The sequence below is a fragment of the Rhopalosiphum padi genome, chromosome 1 (genome assembly GCF_020882245.1).
Source record: "Rhopalosiphum padi isolate XX-2018 chromosome 1, ASM2088224v1, whole genome shotgun sequence".
Lineage (NCBI taxonomy): Eukaryota > Metazoa > Arthropoda > Insecta > Hemiptera > Aphididae > Rhopalosiphum > Rhopalosiphum padi.
Window position 1 is genome coordinate 22,388,222 of NC_083597.1, and position 25,129 is coordinate 22,413,350.

The 25,129-nt window shown below is 26.7% G+C and overlaps 1 protein-coding gene across 2 annotated transcripts; it reads left to right on the plus strand.

Annotated features, from left to right (window-relative positions):
• Positions 1–13,126: 13,126 nt before the first annotated feature.
• LOC132932478 (vacuolar protein-sorting-associated protein 36-like) lies at positions 13,127–20,378 on the plus strand. 2 transcript variants are annotated; one of them, XM_060998868.1, is made up of 3 exons: positions 13,127–13,386; positions 15,225–15,431; positions 19,218–20,378. In XM_060998868.1, the coding sequence occupies exons 1-3, from the start codon at positions 13,366–13,368 to the stop codon at positions 19,650–19,652; spliced, it is 663 nt and encodes a 220-aa protein (XP_060854851.1). In that variant the 5' UTR covers positions 13,127–13,365; the 3' UTR covers positions 19,653–20,378. The 2 variants fall into 2 exon arrangements, with proteins under 2 accessions (XP_060854851.1, XP_060854850.1); XM_060998867.1 differs by having other exon boundaries at positions 13,146–13,386; positions 19,215–20,378.
• The last annotated feature ends 4,751 nt before the right edge of the window (positions 20,379–25,129 follow it).

Consider the following 25,129-nt stretch of genomic DNA (forward strand, 5'->3'; position numbering starts at 1 on the left):
AGATTTATCTAATTAATTATATTTCAAATCAATAAAAACCTATACAGTCAATACTGTTTTAAATTATTACAAATAATTCTATCAACATATTTAATATATTTTCGTTCACACGCTATTTTCATTTTAAATTTTACTGTTCCTGAAACGAAGCCAAAAGTTATTAACTCATAACACTACAGCACTGTTATTATCTGTGAAAAATAGTTGAAATCTTTGTTCCCAGAATACTGATGTTTCAAAAAAATAATATTCTTATAACTAAATTATGGTTTTAACTAATTATAATTCTATATTTGTATGCTATATATTTTAGATTCTGGGTGGAGTGAATGACAATATTATATGGTTGTTTTGGTTGTGTGTGTGTTCATTGTCACGTTTTGAAGTATTTGTTTCTATATTCATTATTCAATAATCATGATAATTTCTGGTAGAAAGGTGGGCTTATAGTTAGTACATTGCACGGGTTTAGATTAGGTTAGGTTAGTTAAGTTAGTGAACAAAATTTAAGATACAAAAATTTGTAGCACTTACTTTTATTAAAAACAGGTAAAACTATTAAAAAACATGAAACATGAGTAAGTATATTATAATTGAATATATTGATTATCAAATTTATTTTGATTTTAGTTATAACATTGATAAGAATATCTATACAATTTTAATATTTTCAAAAACTTCTCAAATTAGCATTTTCAAAACATTTTGGATATTTTGAGCCACTCGTATTTATATACATTTTTATCAATTTTCTACTTTATTTTCAATTAACTTAGATATAATTGTTCATTTCTCGGTTAAAAAGCTTGGACTAATTTTTTTTTAGCAGTAAAAAATATAAATAATATTTTATTATAAATGTAATTTATAAGAGTGTGCAATTTTTCATCAAAATTCGTCAGAAAATTTATAAATTATTTTATAGTTAAGCATTTGTAAAATTACCAATTTTAGTGTATAAAATGTGTACATTTAACATAAGACTCTTCACAAGTGGTTTTTATAACAAATTAAATATATATATATGTATTCACAAGTCTTTAATAAGTGTTTGAAGTTTAAATCTTATTAAAAATGTAATATTAAAAAATGTATAAGTAACCAAAACTTTTTTTAGAAATATATATACTGAACTTTTCCTTCACTCAGATACTAATTTTGTACACAATTTATTTATTAAGCAGTATGAGTTCATTATTTTTTTATACTATGTTTATTTTTCACTCAAAATTTTGAAATTAAAATATTATACTTATTTTTTTAAATAAGTTCAATAAAAAATTAAATGTTATTATTCTCAGTTAATCTTAAGTACCAACTACTGAATTGAAATTCGCTAATGATTGACAAACTCGTCCTACTATCGGATATCACTATATTTATTCCGTTTTCATTGTTCTTCATTGCTAAAAATAATACGTAGATTCATTATTACTAAGAGCTTTATTTTTTTGATATAATTCCAATGAAAATATAGCTAATGGAATTAAAATTGTGACCTCTAATAAGGGGACACTTTTCAATGCACGAATTATAACATGCATGTTCCATATTTACAGTTCAACGGTACAACCCCGTAAACTTTATACTTATAACTTTTAAGAACATTACAAAGACGTTATAATTGGTTTTAATGTTAAAATTGATTACTAATACATGTACTGAGCATATATTATCATGTAAAGTTCTGGATATAGTTCCTGGAATAATAAGTATGTACTTAAAAAAAATTAATTTACAATCAATTTGATTGTCGGGTACATAAAAAGTATAATTAATTGTATACGTATTTATGTGTGTAAGACATACACAACTTAAAGTAATATTGCTCAACCATAATAATATTACGTAATTGTTGAAATACGTGTCTACTACGAATGATGTCGAATAAATTGTGAAAAAGTGTAACATTGATATTGATGATATTAGAAGTATAAAAATCGGGATAATTAAATTTCTACGTAAGTTATAAACTGGTTTTTTTTAATGCAATAGCTAACGAAACTTTTAATGATAAAAAACATATGTAGTCTCACGCTGTTTGCCTGTGTACAAGTCCATTTAGTCGTTGAACGTTAGAAAATAATGGGACACACACTTGTAACCGTTTGAAGTGTATGTAATTATACTTAGCTATGAAAAAAACAGCTAAATCTATATTGCTTTAACCTAAAAGAATATTATATTGATCTCAATATCTGAGTTCTGTAAAATTGCAGTACTGCTAGTTATCGTTTTGTAATTTTTAAACTGGATAATTTCGATTGAAATTTAATATTATACTAATATTATTATGTATTGATATTAAAGGATGTAATTAAAAATAACATGTAACGCCCGAGAATTAAAAAACCAGACCACTAAACAAACACGTTTGATTATAATTTTATTGAATTACAAATATATTATACAGACATCCTATATAAAATATAATATCTTTAAACATACAACGTGTAAACATTTACGGAATTTATGTAAAGGTTTGTTTCGAATAGATAGGTGATAGTATTATGTACTCGTATGGCACGGCAATAATTTCCCTATATACGAGATCTATATATTATAATTAATACCTGCTCTTAAATCCATGTATCATGTTAGCTATACGTATTCGAAATAATTGTTGGTCTTATATAAATCTGCTACATAGGTACCTACCTATATATTCCCAAAGCAAATCGAATTACACCATAACCAACGCTGCTAACCATATTTAACAATTTGTAATTACTAATAAAAATGATTCAATAAATCAACTTGTTTATACCTTGTACACACTTATTCTATTATTATGACCATAAGCAAATTAATTTGTTTTATTTTAATTAATTTTAATTTCGCTCTAACGACTTTGTGTTCAGAACTATAAACTGTAAACTGTAATTAGATATTTTTATATTGTAAACATGTACATACGAATGAAAAATAAAAAGTAGGCGGTTTCAATTTTTGAGGGTATCACATTATTGAGTTAATCGCTGTAAATGGATGTGTTAAATTTTAGTTAATTTATGATGATACATAATTGCATACGAAAAACAATTCTGAGCGAAAACATTGTGTCAACACTCCCAACCACTATGTCTAAGGATATTTTATAATTATTTATTTATAATTTTATAAAGAATGTTTTTCTACTATCTATAATAATAGTGCAACATTGAACTTATTTTTTCTAAAAACATCGTGTAAAGATATTATATTATTAATATTATATCATATTCAGTATGATAACGGTTTAAGGTAACACGGCAGGATAACCTTGAATTTGATTCAGGTTTTTAGTACTGCATAAAGTACTCAATATTATAGGTCAATGGTCTGACTGACTTGATTTTGACTTATGAAGAAAAAATTACCATATATAAATCAATAAAACTATAAGAAGTTAAACTAAAATTAACCAAAATACTTTGGAAATTGTATCATGTCTAGAAAATTCAAACATAAATATTATAATTTATTCGGTAATCATTTCAAGTTTCTATGATAATTCATTTTTAATTACGACTAAAAAAAAAATCTATGTGGTTTAATACTTATTTTGCGTAATTCCAGTATTTTCGTTACCTTTTATTTTTCCGATTATTTTGAAAATTTTTGATAATTAAACAAATTTTCTACCAATACCTGCTTATAATTTGCTTGCATTATTAAAAATTGAAACATTTCTTCTATTATAAAAATATTGATAATAATTGTAAAATAGATACCTACTTATCATTACATCGGCCAAAATCTAAAATTAAAAATTAAATAAGGTAAACAATTCAACAATCATATAACCACGTATAGGTTGATACTATATTAAGTTGGATAATATGCCATGGTCAATGACTTAATTTCTTAATGTATTAAATATATGTATATATAATAATAATATTGTAGACATATACAGTCTTTTAAAACTTATAGTCTATATTAATTTTTATCTTTCAAGTATTTGAAATTTAGATCCCTTTATAAAAACTGTGTATTGTATTACTTATATGCCTTCTCTGTTTTGGGACTTAAACTGGCTAAACTTTTTACAGTGTGATAAATGATGGCTAATTTTTAGTTCCTAAGTACTTGTCATATTTTATTTTAATAAAAATGATTTTTTAGAAATTTGACTATAATTTCATATTAATTATTTCCAAATCAAATTTTTTTAAACTTTTAATAAAACAAATATTGATGAATGATATTATGAAATAATATAGTCTATATTATTTTCGATCTGCTGTGCATCGAGATTGTTGTGCTTTCTTTAAGTTCTCCTGAAATTTGTAGTTATTACACTAATTTCATTAAATACCAATTATTAACTTTAGTTGCTTAAAAGTGTACAATTAATAATTTATCTATTAAATGTTTGATGAAATACGTCAAAAAATAAAGACTAGTATTCTGTTTTATAGAATATAGTTTAGCTAAGTATTACTATAGTTTATAATAAAATATATGAGAAAACCAGTGCCTTGAATACGAACACCGCCTTGTACATGCTAGTCACACTATCACATATTAATATATTATAAATACAATTAGGTGTACTATCATAGTGTTATACTAATTTAACAATACTATTATGATATTATACATAATATAGGCTATATTAGGCTATTGTGAAGATTATTTCAACTTTCAAATAGGGTAAATCTATTATTACATAAAATAACAATATTAAAAGCCAAGAAATTACATAATTTAAATAACTTCTTTCAGTACTCACATGAGTTAAATATTTAGGTCATCAATATTTAAGTATCACATATTATATTCATAGAATGGAAATATGGATTGTGTAAGATTATGTGTTGTGCCAATTATAAAAATACAATCGTTGCTGTTTTAATAATTCGAAATACGTAGGAAAAAATATAGGTACTTAGATAAAACAATATAAATTGTAATATGTATAATGTGTATATACAATTATATACACATTAAAACATTGCTATTAGAAAATTCTGTATTTTTTTACTTTATAGTAAATATTAAGAAATACTTAGTGCATAATTCTAAATGTATTTATTATTTTTTCTCCAACAACATTGACATTTTATGATTCAATAATTTAAATTAGAGACACATATATTATATTAATAGATAGCATTATAATACTGCAGTTTAAGCAGCTGCCAAATTCTTTGAACTGGTATTTAAATTCTTTAAAAAAAAAAACGTATAAAATCTTACCCGTAAAAAAATGCAAGTGGTTATTGGCACTAAGATCTTGATTCTTAACGTACTGGAACATTTTAACAATACTTCTTAGGTCATAGATTATATTACTCATATTATTATTGTCTTAATTTACATTTAAAAAATACTTGCTCATATTTAATATAAATCTAAAAGTAAGTAAGTAAATATTATAAAACAGTGTTATAATTAGATTTATTAAAAAAAAAATTATAATTTATATATAATATTATGAAATGTATTAAAGATTAAGATGTTATTGAAGTATAATCAATGTACATACTATAGTATAACTTTAAAAACAATTAAATCATAATATTATAATAAAATACAATTATGTACTGTTATTTATATTATACTCGTATATATTTATTATACATTTTTTGGTAATATGTTTAATTTAATTTTTAATACAAAACAGACCAAGGCTTAGAAACAATAAAACGTATTACCTATGTATATTTTAAAATTAAATAACATTATAATAAATAAAGTAAAATAAACAATCGTAAGTAATAGTAGTGGTAAAACCCATTTGATGAATTAAATAAAGTATAATTGAAGGTTAAGTCTTCATTGCCAATTCATATACGATGATAGAGAGGGAATTATATAATTAGATGAGGAGAATGGAATAAAGAAGGGATGTGTGTGTGTATCTAGTGAGACGTGGTCATGTAGTGGAACTTAAAAATTTATTTGTTGAAAGAGGGTAGGACAGTCTAATAAGTTAATTAAGTTTATATAATTAAGTTGTCAAAAAATGATTGAATCGACGAGAAATTGTATAATCTATTATCAAAAAACAGAGGATAAAAATAAAAAATCCCTTGGTCCCTCAAAAATTGGATAGCTATGATATTAATTTCAAAATAGTCATAAAATAGTAAATAAAAATCATAAAAATAACTCAACATATACTCGTACAAACTTTATTCTGTAACAAAAATTCTTGTTTACACATAGTAATCTACATACAATATGTTTTAGAAAGTGTCAACAACACTGTTATTTCATTACTCCCGCCCATCCCTAATAAAAATCTATTTTTAAAAATAAAGTACATAATGTTATTATCATACAGTGTGTTAAAAAGTTTGAAATCCTAAATTATGTGTTAGAGATTGTATTATATAGAATGTTTTTTTAAAATAAAGAATTTTTTCTTTTTTTTTTAATTTCGATATTTATTCAATTGTTTTATTTATTTATGTAATAATAATTGGTTCATTAATTTTGGGTGTAAATATGTATATGGATTTATAATTTTCTACTTTTATAATCTATAAAAGTAAATATCTAAAAAATAATAAAATATGAGCAGTTATCAAAATTGTACCTAATATTTAAATAATTCGCTTGACTATTAATCATAATTAATTCCCAACAGATTAATTATTGTTTTGACGACGAAGTTTAGTGACGTTGATGACTAATTAAATGGTTATGTATTTATTAAAGGAAAATTTAAATTACTAAAATTTCTTTAGAAAAAAGTTTCAATGTATTAGTTTAGAACTTATAATAGAATGTTGCTGATTCACAGCTATAGTATAAATCAATTAAAGAACTAAGAACTTTATAAAATGAGTTCTAATGACTAATGAGTGTAATGTCCATTCATATCAATATGTTTTTAATCTTATAAAATATATTAAGATTTAATATGATGCACTAATAGTACTGACATTTTTTATACAACGCTAACACGCAGCATGTTTTTGGTGCAACAAAATTTGTTTCGAACGTTTTAAAAAAATATATTTAATTTTTTTGTTCTTTTGACTCATTCGGATAACAACTGTTATTTGATCTTATCATTTTAGATTAAAAATTTGTACTTGTAAATTCAAACAACCTTTTACCTTTTAAAAAAATGTATGCCTAACTAGTAGAAGTAATTTAATTTGAGACAGTAAATTAGAATATTTAAACTTTTACAAAAGTTAATACACGTGTTTAAGGTTGAAAATGTTACAATTTCATTATTTCGTCAAAAAAAAATCTATCACTTTTTTTGGGCCATATATATATTATTGTGTATAGTTACTTGGATTATAATAGTGTTATCATACATATTTTAACATACCTATTATTGTATTGACATTTACATGTTCTACACTTTACAAAGATCTGTTGATAACGTAAATGGATAAGACCATGTGGAAGTAGTTCCGATAATTGAGTAGCCAGAATTTGTATACACATAAAGCAAGGCGATGTGTAGGATAAGCCCGATAAGGTATAGGTTATTTAAATTTAAAAAATAATATGAACTGGATTTCAAATATGATAACTGTGATTATTTTGAAATTATTACAGATAATTTAATTGAAGATAGTAATTAGTTCCACTAATTTATGAAAAGAGACAACTGACGAGTACCGTACACCTGTGTCACACTTAATTTATTGACTTAATCCTTAAATTATAATTATTTGATTGTATTTAGTATATATATATATATATATATACAAGGATAAGGATTAGTTTTAATAGGATAATAAAACGTTTAAGTATAAAAAAGAATGATTCACATTTAATTAATTTATCATTAAGTTCAATTAATATAAAAGTCACGAAGAATTATTATCATTTATTACCTTTAATACAATACCTATCATAATTAGTAGAATCAGGATGGTGGAAAAAAATAGTTTTTTTTTTGTTATACTACTGCATAATTGTATGGATGGTTTAGCTTATGTCATATTTAATGAATTAACGAATTAAACAATAATGAGTTTGAAGAAAAAAATACAATTTTCAAAATTTAACTGTTTTGTTATGGTTTTTTTTTCTCCAGAAGGGGAACAGTTTATCTCATGCGCTCTCCCTAAACAAAATACACCTGCGCAACTATTCCACCATCGGAAATAGACATTCGTGATCGTTTAACGGTTGAGGGCGAATTTTACGTGATCTTATTACATTATTATATTGACCTAACAGTGTGGTAACTGAATGAGTTCAAAACGTGACATTCGCTGTTATTGTGACTGAACATTGGCGCGCACGACAAATAAATTATTGCTTTCTTCGAACTCGGCTGTCTACGGGTCAGAAGACAGCGTACATGATATTATTATATGCCCGAAAATTCAGATTTGTGTTTTGTCCACAAATAAACATGGCGTGATAATAATTTTGGTGTTTGCCAACATAGAAAAAACAGTAACGAAACGAACGGCTGGGTTATAGTGTACATTTTGCTTACTTCACAGGCCCGATGACCCGTTTAAATAATATTATGTTAGCATTGAACACATAAAAATACAATAATATTATTTTATAATAATATACAAGTATTATGAAGAATAATATTATGAGTGTGTGTGTGTGTGTATGTGTGTGTGTGTGTACGGAAAGGAACTGGTATCCGAGTGAAGCGGAATCAATTGATATTACGACTTGCAGCTTAGACAATACTATTCAACTATGTTTTTGATTATGCGTAATTACGTAATACATAATAATAAGTAATAACACAGTTGCTGTGCAAGGATTGTGCGCAGTACCCAGAATTTACTAAAATATTTTGACTACAAATTAGGTATAGTTGCGTAGTTGTCATGGAAATTTATAACAAATTCAATTCGGTAGTGGTTACATTTTAATCGTTATTCTTATTAATTTGAAATGTTTTTATTAATAGAGTAAAATATTATATATAATATTATAATTTTTGATCTCAAACTTTATAAATATGGTTATAAAAATAGACAATTTTAAGGTTATTAATAAATTATTTTATACCATTATTTAGAATGATAAAAAATCGAAGATTGTAAAAAAAAAATATTCTCTTTCCAATAAAAAGCAGTTAAAAAATCCGATAATTCTGCGAGGCTTAAGAGTTTTTTTTCTGAAATAATACACCGTGCCAACTACCCTTCTCTAAATATGTGCCGAATATTAGATTAGTGAAAAAGTATTATAATTAAGCCGGAAACTAAAATATAATTTTCAAAATTTAAAAAATTTACGAAAATTTGGAAAATCGGTCCTGATAAATTATTAGAGACATTATAAATATAATATGTGTATAAATAATAATGTAATTCATACCAAATGTGATATTTCAAAAAAAAAAACTTTAAAACATACAATAATGTATGTATTTCTTTTTGAAGATTGTGAACATATTATATCATAAGCAACATCTGTTTAAGCCATTAAGTATTAAACTATGTGGCACAGTTATTCATGTGCTTGTTGGCCCAATATACTCATATTAAAACATCTGTAAAAAACTCATTAAAGATTTTTAATATATTATAAAAATAATATTATATTGGTACCAAATTATTTATACTATTTTATTACTTTTTTTTTTAATTCTTAAACGTTTTAATTTATATTAAATTATTAATAGAGTAAAATATATTTTCATTTATTTAAATTGTAGGTACTTACAAAACCTACAAGGTTTAAAATTCTTAACGTTAAGTTTAAAATATAAAATACTTAAACTTCAATGTATATATTTTGATATATCTCATATACTTATTAGTTACTTGGTTTAATATTAATGTAAGAATAAATACAAAAATTATAAGCTACATTTTTTAGTTTTAAATATTGACATAATGTATTTTCGAGTTAACTGAAGAATTTAGTTTAATTGTATAGATAAAATAATAATTGATATCTTTGTTCAATGTTCATTATGGCAAAAAGCCAATGATGACGCATTATGTGTATGTATGTACATAGTTGTAAGGTGTCAACACTGTCAACACTTAAGAACAATATATTATATCGTAATACCAGTTTAATAGTGATTGATAATGTATAATAAATTAATTTAAGTATAATAGCTATACGGATAATCGTTCTAGTGACAATGGAATAGCTGGCAAGACATTATGATAAATAACATCATTTTGGGAACTAAACTTAAAAGAATCATTAAAACAAACTTAACAATTCGCCATACAATATGCAAATTATTGTAGCAATAAATCGTATAAATTATAATAAAAAATGTCAAGAATTGTATGAATTTTAAAATTTCATATTTAATAGGAAATAAGTGCATAATTTTATGTATGCTCACATATTTTCATTATTTTTTAAGTACAGAAATCCTTTCTATTTCTGTTATAATCCGGTCACTTGAAGATTACCTACCTATAGAGTTCCAATTTATGGTAAATAAATCTATGTCACATGGAACTTTTGGAGCATTATTTTTGCTGTTAATGTAAAACAACTTACATTTCTAGCATGGGTCAGAATTTAAAAATAATCTTATTCGAGTAAATTTAAATTATGAATCAGAAATATGAATATTATGATTCATATTATGTAATAAAATATTTTTATATTTTATTATAGGTATATTTTATGATTTATACATGACAACTAATTTTTAAACATACTACTAATATAAATGTTATTTTAACAATGATCGTATTATTAGATAATGATTGTAATATTATTCAAACTAGGACCAATATTATTATAATATGATATATTGAAATGGGTATTTTGTAACATCAAATAACTTTCTGGTAATAAAATCTACAAGCTGTTTAAGCATAGAATTCTAAATAAAACCTGAGCAATTATTTTTTGTTTTTAAATCGTTATATAATTTGTTTCACATACGTTTTTTTTATAACAACAAAATAAAATTGTTATTGGTTGGTATACAAATTCCCAGATGATTATAAATCGATTAAATTCGAAGGGCAATAATATTATCAGTATTTTTCTCATTCACTAGCTAGATTAAATCATCCAAAACAAGATTGTTTTATTAACGATGACGTATATAAACATTTAGGTATATAATAGTTTATTCATATGGAAGCGATGTTACATTAGTTTATTGTGTATTATACAATATGGAATAGAATTCGAAAGTAGGTTGAAAAATATAACAGGAACTATTCATATGATTTCAATGTGGTTTTACATATTATGAATAAATGGCTACAGATCTTTATAAATCGAAGTATACACTTTCCACTTGAAATAAATCAACTCATCAATAAACTACAGGCACACATGCGCCATAATATTATTTATTATTCGGTATTAAAAATATATTACAAAATGTCATCTTTAAGGTACGAACATAAATCTGATATAAACTATAATATCATATTTTCAATTAGATACCTAAATCTTACATTTTAGAAGGCAAATAATGTACTTTTTAGCATTGCGTGTATATATATAATATATAATATAATCAATGGTATTAGCTGTTAAATCAAAAATTAATTTTTTTAAATGTTTATTAAAATATTATAAAATAAGTTGGTTATTAAGACACAGAAACTTGATGTTAAATATAAAAACATTCGTTTCATATCGCCCACTTTGGCGCGGAGTGATGTATTGAGGTATTTAGTTATTTCAAAACAATGATTAAACATCACGATAAAAAATCACTCAGAGCGGAGATAGGTCGAAAAAAAGCATTATTATTTTCTGTTAATGTTCTAAATATATTTCAATCATTATTGGTAATTGTATACGGGTTTATAGAACCTCACGGGGTTTTGCACACATATACGTCTGAAAAGTCGGTGCAAAAAAAAAATGTATTTACGAAATCCAGCAAGGTTCTAAAACTAAACCTGCACGTTAATAATGGACTAAACCATTAATCTACAACTTAACTATATATATTGATTACCACAGATACTCATGGAAAATGGGTTATCTGCGATTTTTATTTATTGGTCAGTCGATTTCCTGGGATAATGCACTAAGGTTCGTGAAGCATCAATATAGAATGAGCACAAGACGTTAATATCGTCTATATTATTATTCACAACAAGTGTATTGTAGAATCTGAAAATACTAAAAAGACAATTTTATAAATGGCTCTACGACCTTTATTTGAAATTATATATTTCGTATTTAAACAATATTACTTATATATTATGGATATTGAATAGGTTAGGAAAATTTAAAATAATTTCGTAACTTGCAATATGATACCACTGATACGATGTTTGGTACACAAGTATTGAACTATACTATACCTATAACATAATTTCAAGTATTATGGTCGATTCATTGATATCTAGGTGACACATGATAAGTGCATTTAACTCGATTTAGGTGTCGGTAATGGAATAGAAATACGGAGTTATTGTACCAATTGGATAGCAGCTCAACCGATCTAAATATAGTCTGTATTATAAGATGTATTCACTGATAGTCCAAAGTATTATAATACAATTACGCGAGTTCAATTATGACGATGGACGTGCAATGAAATAGTATTTAGTTTAAACAGATCCCCAAAATGTATCAAAAAATATTGAATTTGACCGAGAAAATTATAATTCCTGGTATATAACATAACTTCCTTTTACAATGTTTAACGCATCCATGGTCCATCTGAACTCTGAAGTGCATCGCGGGAAATGCCATACGCAGTATAATACAATATAGTTGGATAACGAACACCATATAATTATTATAATAAAATAATAACCGCCGAGAAAGATAACATCATAACATAATATTATGCGTAGATATTAGTAAATTACCATCCAAACAGTAATCTCGTTTTGTAAAGTTATTATAATAATCTCGTAACTTCTATTGTGTACGTGTGTATGTGTACGGCGGCAGGTCGAGTAAAAATCGATGACGACGTTGATAATAACGACGATGACGAAAACCGATGGGCTCTCTAAGACTCGATATTGCGTAACAGAGCAGTTCTAGGTCACCAGCCGGTCAGGTGAAACGATCAGCGGATGGCGACGTCCGGTCCTCAAGTTCACGATTATATGCACCATTATTCGTGTAGAAGGAAACGTATCGCTGCCGGGTCCGGCGGCGGTGGAGTCGTGAGTGCCTATACCGTTGGCGGTCGTGCATCCCGAAGTTATCGCACCGTCGTGACGTAACCACGGAGGCTGTTAATGCGGCAACGGCAAACCGGGGGAAGCGCCGACTGTCGTGGTCCATATAAAAACCTCAGGCCGACTCTGTTCCGGCGTCAAAACTTCACCTCTCACCGGCGCACTTATAACCCGACCGTATCGCTAACACACTGCACCAAACCCGCACGGATCGCGTCGTTTCTTGTCTCCACCGACATCGTGGTATACGCACTGCTTCAGAAGACTGTGACGGCGATCGCAGACTACCGGAGACAGATATATATATATTTATAAAGACACCTCCACGACCATAACCATGGTCGGCACAAGACACTTGGTGAGTACAGTTCGACCAAATGATAAGACTGCGCGTAATATAAATTTATTTATTTATTATTTTTTTTAATCCCGTGGACACGATCATATCGATGGATCAGGGGGTCTTGTGTGATTTACGGGTAGTAATTATTATTTATTATTAATATAAGTGGCAGAAAAGCAATCTTCGATCGCAACTATGTTGGATGTGAACTGATTTAATACCATTGCTATAAACGCAGCGAATAACGACTGAAATATCATTTGTGTATTTTATATATTGTGTATCTATAACTTTTCTGGCGCCAGTTAAAATCGTGTTACTTCTGAACGACTAGACTGTTTTCAATAAAAGTTATATTAATCAATTCTTTGAAACTCAAAAGTCAAATGATAGTTATGGTTTATTATTTCAACTCATATAAGTCGCTATAGAGTGTCTCGCACATAAATTTAGTCTTAACTTACGAAAATCAATTTTTTTTTTGTTTATTTAAATGGAGTCATTGGTTATACATTATATTACTACTATTATAAAAAGAAATATATAGCATATAAAATTGTTTATAAATATATTTAAAAAAAAAAAAAAACAATCTTAAAATCAAATACTTATGAACTCAATCACAATGATTACTTTTATGATTTGAAATCATTACTCACTTTTTAAATTCTACACATATTTTTCATGTAAACACTTAAGTATAAACACCAATCTTAACGATATCGGATTTATGTCGACTTTTAAACATTCATTTAATCTGTCTTCAGTTTTTTGTGTTTACATAAAAAATATGTCTATAGAATTAAGAAGTGGTAATTTATAAAATTATTCATTGTAAGTGCATTGTTTGTATTACACATTTCAACTGAAATAAAATAAAAAATGATAGAGAGATAGATTAATTTTAATCCAGGCAAAGTAGGGAAATACAGATACCTAGTGTAATTTAATATAATATTTACTCGATTACCTCACTCGATTATTCAGTATCACCACAAAATGTTTATTTACTTTTTCACAAGTATATTACGATAACTATACGTTAACATAAAGTAGGAATATATTAAGGGATTATTTTCGTAATAATGTGTTATCAGTAACTACTAAACTGCGTATAGATGAGTAGATATACCTATATAATGCCGTTTCTATTCACACATCGATAATTTAAAAGATTCAGTCATTCAACATCATCACCGACAAACGAGTTAAAAACGCTGCAACTGGGATAAAGTATATTTAGGAAAAATCAAAAATTGTCAATAATAATTAGAAAATTGACAGCGTCCCGATCTTGCATAGGATTGAGTCGATTTTGGCTAACTAATCGATTGAGGTTAAATTTGGTCGATGAATATATAATATGTATGGACAACAACTTTTCGCAGTGAGGCTAATCATAAAATACGTGCTTGGACGCAATACTTTGGAATTTGTCACAATTAATAACGTTTTACCAATGCTTAGTAGATCACTTTCAAACAACCTCTAATTAAGTTATTACCGTTAAGTCTACATTAAGTGGGTATATAGGTATCTACTTAATATACCTACATAATTATAACACTGTTTCGTCACCCGAAAAGTATAATTTCGTTGCAGCAATAATTTTTTATTACTACCAAATACTGCATTTCACGTATAAATATTACATATTACTATATGATATATCTATGAACATTTAACATACCACCTATCCGCCAAAACTCGATCCGCTAGTCGTTATCCAATCGACCCGACTAATGATTGCCCCCCGACGTGTTGCTGCGTTACCACGTGCGGTAGTCGTTGTATAAGTCGGCTAATAGTTTATAATATTACTATAACATTAAAATGCGTTTTTTGGTCCACAGGTATTTTTGGGCATATACGCCCTCGTGTACGCGCGATCGTCAGCCGCCTCTCCCGTCTACCAAGAAGAAGACGACCACTACGACGGGCACCACCACGAACACCATCACGGACCACCGCCAGCCACGTCGTACGCCACCATATCGACGACGCACGTCAAAGTGCAACATCCGCAGGCAGCGCCCACAAAGTACGCGACGCCGTACAAAGTGAGTACCCATATAACGGTGTTAACGACATCATACCTACCGTGTGTCTGCCGATAAAAATAAGATATCCGAAAACGCGATATTATTTCGACGATGAGATGATGAGCAGAGGCGTATACGCTGTTACGTAACCTAACCCGTTTGTCGACACTAAACAAATCGGTTTTGGGATTATTATAATATGATCGTATTGTGCGTATTATAAATATTATGTACCTACAGGTCTTAGCGTACGATATTTGAGCCGCACGAGTAGGTACGAATAATTTATTTATTAGACAATAGGCGGTAGTATAAAAATATTGAAATTCTCGGCGCATAATGTGGCATAATAAAATATCGTTATATATATGTATGCATAATATCATAAATGCGATGGTTTTGTAATGCGTATAAAATATATTATAATATATATATATATATACGATATAATTATGTCCTCTCTGTATACGGCCGCGGAACGCCGTCGGCGTGTGTGTGTGTATATATATACGAAGTAGGAAGTATAATATGTATACATATACGCGCGTGTATCCGCCGCACACAGATATCTATATAATATTACACCCATTGCCCATACAAACAAACACACACACATACACACATATGTATACCGTACGATGTACGTAGCGTCGTGTATGTTCTAGCGCACGAAACGGACGCCTTTCTCCTGCGAGTTGCATAAGTTTGGCGGCGCGAGGAGTCGCCAAGTCGTTAAAACCCGCCACCGCATTACGATTGTTTTTTTTTTTCAACTCGTTCACTTTCCAAGTTCGACAAACGCCCGTGAGGTTATCCCTATATAATATATATATATATATTAGCCTTGAAGGTTCGGTAATCGATCGTTTATATTACACCTATATGGAGCACCAACTATTATGTATTAATATAATGTTTACCTAATAATAAATACGATCAAACCGTACATATATAGACCTAAATATTATTCGTGGTGCTAATACGCTGTAGGTATATTCAATGAGCGAGTAGGTAGAACGGTAGAAAATGAGGAAATGGGTTCAAATAATATTCCCGTGGGCGTTAAAGTCCTCTTGTATAATATTATTTAGCGTCGCCCCTATATGAAATCGATATACACGAATGCTCACCCTATTTTTGTCTTCTAATAATATATTTATTCAAATTACGATTATTAGAATTTTTAGATATAATTAAAAACCTTATATTAAAATGTTGAAATTTTTCGTACTACTCAAGGAGTGTCCTTGGTGATACGAACTTCTTTTTTTCAAAAGAATTCTTTACCCTTTAGATAACCTTTTTTACTATAAAAATAATTAAGTGGTAATTTTTTCTGAAAACTTTAACGTAGTGAATTTTATTTAAAAGCTTCAAACATCAGAATTTTAATGATTGCATTATTGAAGAAAAAAGGGGCGAGTATACTTGGTGAATCACAATGTATAATACGCGTACACGAGTTCTTCAAGTACCTATAGATATTTAGGGTTTTAGGTAGGATTTTCCACTTTATATGTCTCTTTTAGTATGCTCGTTTGTTTTCTGATTTTCTTAAATTATTTATTTGATGATCATAGTTCATCCACGTGGTTCGTGTTATTTTTTTTTATTTTAATTTATAAGATAATTTTGACTTAAAAATAAAACTATTCCTTGTTTCAAAACATAAGATAAGAAGATGTTTTATTTTAAAAATGTTTTTATTTATAGATAAAACTTTCCCATTGATTGTACTACACTGGTTCTGCACTTCTGTCATTATTAAACAATATTAACTTGAATGATGTTTTTGGATTTAAAATAAATATAAAAGTTGACTAGTTGACTGTTATAATTTGAAAAAACCTTTTTATGGTGTCAAATACGGTAGGATAACTATATAATATAGGTACCGTATTGACTTAATATTATGACAGTGATGGACGTTATATGTGTATATTGTTGTTGTGCAGCTCACAGTTCAATTCAATTTTATTGTTGTCAGCGAGCAATTATTTATTTTGCTAATGACTTCCCATTACACACCTCTCTAGATTTTATAATTTATGCTATGGTTTCGTATGAACCGGTTACGCGGACGATTACGTACAAAATATATCAATAAAACTGTTTCTCGATCTACACATTAATAACAGTAATACAGTACATAGTATATAAATAATATAAATTAATACAGTTATACACAATTTCATTGACTGAATGTTAACTTTCGATTTAGAGCTTCAGGTTCTTTATAAAAGTTATTAACTTTTGAAACTCATCGACTATTTAACCATAACACAATTTATTTTAATAAAAAACAGCACATTAAATCATACGTAATTCAAAATATATACTTTTCTATTATGTAAAATTGACATGTCAAAATTATGAGAAACCTTGCATTACATTTTCAAGGTACTTACTCGACTTACAAATCACAATTGTATCATACAAAAATTGTACAAAAATTTAAAAAAAACGTCCTAAATTTCAAGTACCTATCTATATAAAATGTACAAAGGAGTTGAATTATTTTGTAAATTATACCAAGTCTAGTTATAGACTATTTGATGAAAACGGTATTTTATTTTTGAATGACACTAAAAATAAAATTATTTTATCAAAAACTGATTTCACGTAAATATTCTTATTTTTCTTACATTTTTTATTTTTATTTTCCCAATATTTTGTGAAATAATTGGTATTTTTCAATTTTCTTCTACAAAGAGCTACAAGAAAGTAGTAATAATTCTTACTTTAAGGTTAAAGTATTTTTTCAAATATTTTTTCATCGTTTTAAAATCAATACACTTATTACTCAGAACTTTAAAGAAGACATAAGTGTTCATCTCTATTTCTATAAGATAACTGTTATTAATTATTATATTATAATTTAAAATTTACCATTTTTATTATTATATAAATTACTATCATCTATATTCTATACCTAATACGAATGTATTATATTGTTTTCACTAAGTCAAGATATTAAATTAATGATAATAAAAATAAAAATAAATCCATTTTTGTTTAAAGATTTATATGCTCTCCATTAATCACTATAAAAAATAATTTTATTGTTCCAATTATTGAATCATAGTTAAAATAATTTAAAATTCCCTGTTATCGTGTGACTTAAATTTGTATTGGTAACTACTGTGAATTCCTATGATTTTATTTAAATCTACATTATGTTATCTTAAATTGTGTATAATAAAAAGAAATAATAAACTGAATAATGTTTTATGACGAATTCTGATTTTTGCGAATCCATCAGAGCGTACAGTTTATGGTACAATAATCACGTAGTTGTATTATAATAGCAATCGTTATTAAAAAAAAAATAAAATAAAAATGTACACTAATCGCTATTTCTATTAATTAAACAAACTTTTGTGGAATGGTGAGGAAAGATAAAGTTATACACATTTTTTAAAGACAAATCAATGAAACATTTGAATAATTTATAAAACTTTAACATACACAAAAAAAAAACACTTCATTGTAAAATCATTCATCGCTCCGCTCAGAATCTAAAATATTATTTAGCATATTTTTAAAATGAATAATATTTTTAATTATTTAAATTAGTTGCATAGTAATAACATTCTATGATATATGTAATTTATTCCTATTTAAATATAATTTATAATATGCTAAAATGGCATAACAAAATTAGATACGTAACTTTATAATTATTTTTTTAATTTTCCAATAAAATCTAAATTTAAAAAATACATACCATAAAATAATAGTTTAAACAGCATACGACCATAAATATATGTTATTAAAGTGTGGATTTTGATTTTTACACAGCAGGAGTATCTGACGCAACCACAAGTGGCGTATAAGTATATATCACTGCCATCGGCCGTCGCTCTACAACAAGCCGGTAAATTCGAAGAGCCGTCCACATCGGGCTACAAATACCTGGCCGCGTCGCCCACGTACAAGTACGTACAACCGCCGGCGGTGACCACCGAACCAGAAGCCGCGGAAGAGCCTACCAACTCGTTGAAGTATGCGCTCAAATACGAACAGAATTCTTTCAAGCAAGAACAGGAACAGCAGCAACAGTTACAGCAGCAATTTCAGCAGCAAGAATATGAACAGCCGGCTATTCAGTACAAGTACATAGCAGTGCCGTCATACAAGTATGTGCAACAAGTGGCCGCAGAACCAGAATACGGTCAACACCATCAGCAACAGCAACAAGTTGCTAGTTCTTACGACTACACTGACGACAAGCAATAATAATTAATTATAGTAAATTCTATTACCAGCGATTATGTAAAGTCCCAATACCTAGGCAATAGCGTAGTGAACTCAAACATTGTCAGAGGCGATCATATTTTTTTTATCCAATATCGCCACTTTAAATTTATAAACATTATATCTTTAAGTATCAGCTGCAGTTTGCAACAAATCGCATTCGACAATACACGACATGATGACACTCACTTGAAAAAAAAACTGCTTAGTCGCCTCTCAAATATACCTCCTTCGTTACGCTATTGTCGAAAATTACCTGGATAGTGCGATATACCACGTCGCTCACCATTTTAGCCCACCACTTCGATCTACACTCTTACAACATATATATTATTTGTACATGTTTCATTTTTATGAGTGACCATTAAGAAAAAAAAAGTATAATCTCACGTTAATATGTAACATAACGTTTGTCGTTTAATCACGCAGGGACTATTTCTGTCTCTCAATCTTTCTTTCTCTGTCGTCCGTTAAATCACGCCAATGATTATTTTAAGTATATATTATTGTATAATTTTCTGTATGCGTACCTACATGTGGTATTCTGCCATATTTTATGCATCTTTCTACAAATTTAGAGATGTAATTGCTTGTTATATAATGCAAATACGATTACATTTTGTACTTTAATTATAGTATAATTTTTTTATTTATATTATTATTTACATAATATGTTTACTATATAATATATGCAGTATATTAAAATTATATATATGTATTCTATTATTTTCATAATGCATTTCAGTTTCACAAAAACGGTCATATAACTTGGTTGGCTTAAGAATATCGATATATCATGTAGCTGAATGTATTACATTTTTAAATCAAACTGTAGTAGTATATTTTATATTATATGAAGATTTATTTTGATAATACCTATTACAGTTTCTATATTATAGGTACAGAAGTTGGTAAAATAGTACCTATAACAGGGACGAGTACAAGTGGAGAAGGCTAAGTGCCTTAAGCATTTCGTAGATACTTGTATTTTTAATATAATATTTAGAAGTTGTATTTTATTTTAAATAAAAAAATGTTTAGCTTAATATAAAAAATTAAAAGTTAGAGTTGCTCAAAGAATTTTCACATAATTAAAATTAATTGAGTTACCAAAAATATTAAAGACAATTCTTTAGCTGAGTTTGAAAAGTAAATTATAATGCTTCTAATATGCCAGCTATAATTGGCGAAAAAAATCTTTTTTATACTGTTGTCAAACAGAACGATCTACTATCGACACAACTAATACTATAGAATAAAATACAAGTTCATTGAAGTTATACCTTTGTTTTATACCAACAACTTTTGATAAATATGACGAAGCAAATGATTTAAAGCAGTGATGGTAAATAATATTTAGTAAAGATAGGTCTGGTTAAAAAATGAACATAAAATATGGAATATTGTCTGAAAAAATAAATATAAAACGTTTAATCCAATCATAGTGATTGAAACTGAAACATTTCGATGAATTTTTTCCAATAATCAAAACATTGATAATATTAGCCAATATACCAGTCATCACAGCTAGAGTATTGAACGAACATTTTCATCATTGATATGATAAAAAAAATGTGTAATCGACAGTTTACCAAGAGCGTTTGATTGAATTGGCAGTTTTTAATATTAGTTTAAACCTAAGTATGATAATTGCTAATAATATATACATATACTATGGGTGTATGGGCCTCCAACAGGAGTTATTTCAGTGAGACCTAGTAATCTGTAAAAAAATTTTACATAAAAATAAAAATAAAAATGATTTTATTTTTGCATAGCACCTCTGCTTTTTGCATTTATAGATCTGCTCCTGTCTATATAGTTTGATTAGTTTCGTTTAACAAAAAAATAAAGTGATTAACTATTTATGAGATATTTATTTAAATTTACTTAGACTAGATTTGATCGCCAGAAATATTATAGATAAAACACGTGTATTTGATGAATACACACAATTAGCTGAATTATTCGGAAATAATTTATTATTATGATTTATACCTTTTAGTCCATGTATTTTTTAACAGTGATAAAATCGTAAGATAATAAATCTTATAACAAATCATTGGACACATATTTTACGAAAACGATTTTTTGATGATAATAATATTAACTTTTATAAGTTATATTACTCCTATTAATCAATTGTTTGGTATACAGGTTTGTGCTATAATTTTTTTTTTTACAATAATAATACATTATAATATAATATAATATGTATTATATAAAATAAATGTACCATTTCATTATAATACTATGTTTTTAATTAATCAATGATAATATTACTTAACCATAATCATTTGGATATTTAATTTTATTAGGCGAGAAATCCGTGGAAATTTAGGTGTATTATTACTTTTAAGTTATAAATCATTTTATGTATGTTAAACCGTATTTTCTAAAACATTGATAAAAGCATAAAAATAATTAACTATTGTGTGTTCATTAACTAAATAATGAAGTATGTGGTTTTTAACTTTGACGTATAAAACGTGTGGTTTTTAACAATGACCCTCAATTTTGTTTCTTGTTAACCAAACCTCAGGTATTTTCGTGACGATCATTTGTATGCATAAAAGAATCACTTGGAAAAACGAAAAATTGTGCGTTAAAACCTTCATTGCGTGCAATATTTCTGATTAAATGGAATGTTGTTACTGTTGGTGACTAATTGACATACATTTAAACCTTATTTGAATTCGGCATAGCTATGGTTTATTTTTTATTCTTTTAACGTTTGTTAGCTAGGATATATAATGTCGGTGGTTTTCAATTATTATTGTCACTGGTCCAAATGTTGTCAGTTGCAAGCATAGTAATTACAGCACAAAATATTATTGTAGTGAAATCAAACAGTAATCGTTCTTCGTCTCTCAAGTATTTTAATATATCTCAACCTTGTACCTATATGGACGGATTTGTATTGAAAAACCTGTTTTAGGGCTTTTTGACTACAGAATTACAAATTAACAACTAGATACAATATATAATATATAGGTAAATATAAGTGTGTTTTTCCTGCAGACTGCAGACCCGAATTTTTGCGTTGGATCTTTGCACAACGATTTAGCAATATATTTTATAATATTCTTACAAAATAAATATGTATTTTATAGTATTATTTTAGACATTAGCTAATGCTGATTATTATTACGTATTATGTGCATATTAATTACCTATATAGTTTTTAATACATAATACGTCATGGGCAAAGTATATATTTTCCGAACGTTACGATATTGTCCGATTTTGATGGTCAAAAACAAATTAATGCGTGATCATTATTGTGAACATTGATAATAGATACATTTATAATGAAAATAATGTTATCATAATAAAATATTAAGTATTATGATTTATGACCAACTGTAAATATAATATTATGATATAAAACTTGAGCACTCATGTTGCTTCTTATCAAAATCATTAATATTTTATACATATCAATACCTAGTCAGTATACAATATCTAACATTGTTACTGTAGATAAGCGTTGATAATTAGAATTGTACATATTATATTTGCAAACAATTTATTTAATATAAAATATAAATTAAATTATGTTGTACAACATTTAATTTATTGATAAATTATAAGGTTGAATCTTAATAATTTGCTTAAATCCTAGGTATTTAATAATAACTCAGTAAATAGATAATTAAATATTTTGCACTTAATTGTCTAGCAAAAAAATACAATATATATTAATAATTAGATACCTAAACCTATTTTTTAAATTTTTAATAATCGTTAATAGTTAGTGTAACTCGTTTTATAATTGCTGTTAACTAGACAAATTATTAAAAACTCTATATTAACATTTCTGCGCATTATTTTTAAATGTAATGTATTACTATTATTTATAAGTTATCGGTTTATAATTTTGCGATAATATGATAGCGATAAATAAATAATACTTACGAAACCGTTTAATATGAACTTCAATCAATCAGAAATATTTTACTGGATAATATTATGTTATGTAGTAAGTAACACGAAAAAAAAATTTGATCAATTTTACGTGAAATTCTAAGGTATCGTCCCAACCTTTCACTCTTGGGGTTCACTCCCCAAGTTTTCATGTGTATTTATTTTTATTTCTCCTAGCTATCAAATTTGCTTATTGTTTTATTTAAACTGACTGTAAATAACAATAAGGTATATATAGGTATAGTTATATGTACCTATGTATAAACTATAAGTCATTTGATCAAATATACTCATGAAGTCATGAACCATTATTTTATAATCCAGTGAAGTATAGAATCTTGTTTTTTGAGGTCTTTCTGTCGATAGATTTAGATGAAATTATACTATTATAATTTATGATTTAATCTCACGGTGATTTGATGAAAACATATCTAAAATATTCTTATTTATTACAGAAAATATTATTTTCGTTGATTATTCAGGCTTAAAAATCATTATATATTCTTAACAAGTTATCCGCAATATTTTAAAGTAATTAAGTTTAGTTCAAATGTTTTTTTATTTTAAATTCTATATATAGCGATAAATTTATTGATTTTACAATGATGTGAGATTTTTTACGCGTGTCATCTCTTTTTTGAGTAATAAAAATGTTTTAATTTTCAAAAATGAGAGTGGTTTTCGGTAAAAAATTGGATGTAGTCGAATCTAGAAAAATTCCTTAATAATCAGGAAAAACAAGAATTTTTATGCAAATTCAATATTCAACAAAATGTTATTATTAGTGAAATAAAATTATTATTATGTATTTTTGAAACATTTAGTTTTAAATAAAACTGTTTAAATTACTGTAATTTAAATTTCCAAAATGTAAAAGACCCAGAACCATTGACCATAAAAATAAATAAAATAGTTTAAAATTCAATGTACTTATACCATTCAAAACAAACAACATAAATAATGGTTCCCAAGGTTCCATGCATAAACAACGCCCTACAATTAAAGCATAATCTGCCTAAAACAGCAAAACATGTAATTTTTTTTTTCCAATATCATCAATTTTATCCATATTTATATTATCTAACATGTATACATAACAATTAATTATATTATATATGTATATTGTTTGCAATAATAGATTTTGTGTAGAAATCCCCATTTTCCCCTATTTTTTAATTTTGACCACCCCTTCAAATGATAACTAAATTCACTTTCCTATCAGAAAATATATTGAAGTTGAAAATCTAAGAATTAGATTTTACTGTTCCAAAAACTGATGACGCACCTTTTATAAAAAAAAATTAATAAATAAAAAAAAAACAAATCATTAAGTAAAATTAATACATTTATGGTCCGACAAGAATTTAAAATAATATTTTCCTTATAAGATACGTGACGGTTGTTTTTTTTATTTATAGATACTTAACTTGATTCGATAACATTTTAAAATATACGTATAAATATTCCATAATTATGTAATTATGTTAATACAACGTATAATATGTATATAAATGTATAATATTCCTGCTTAT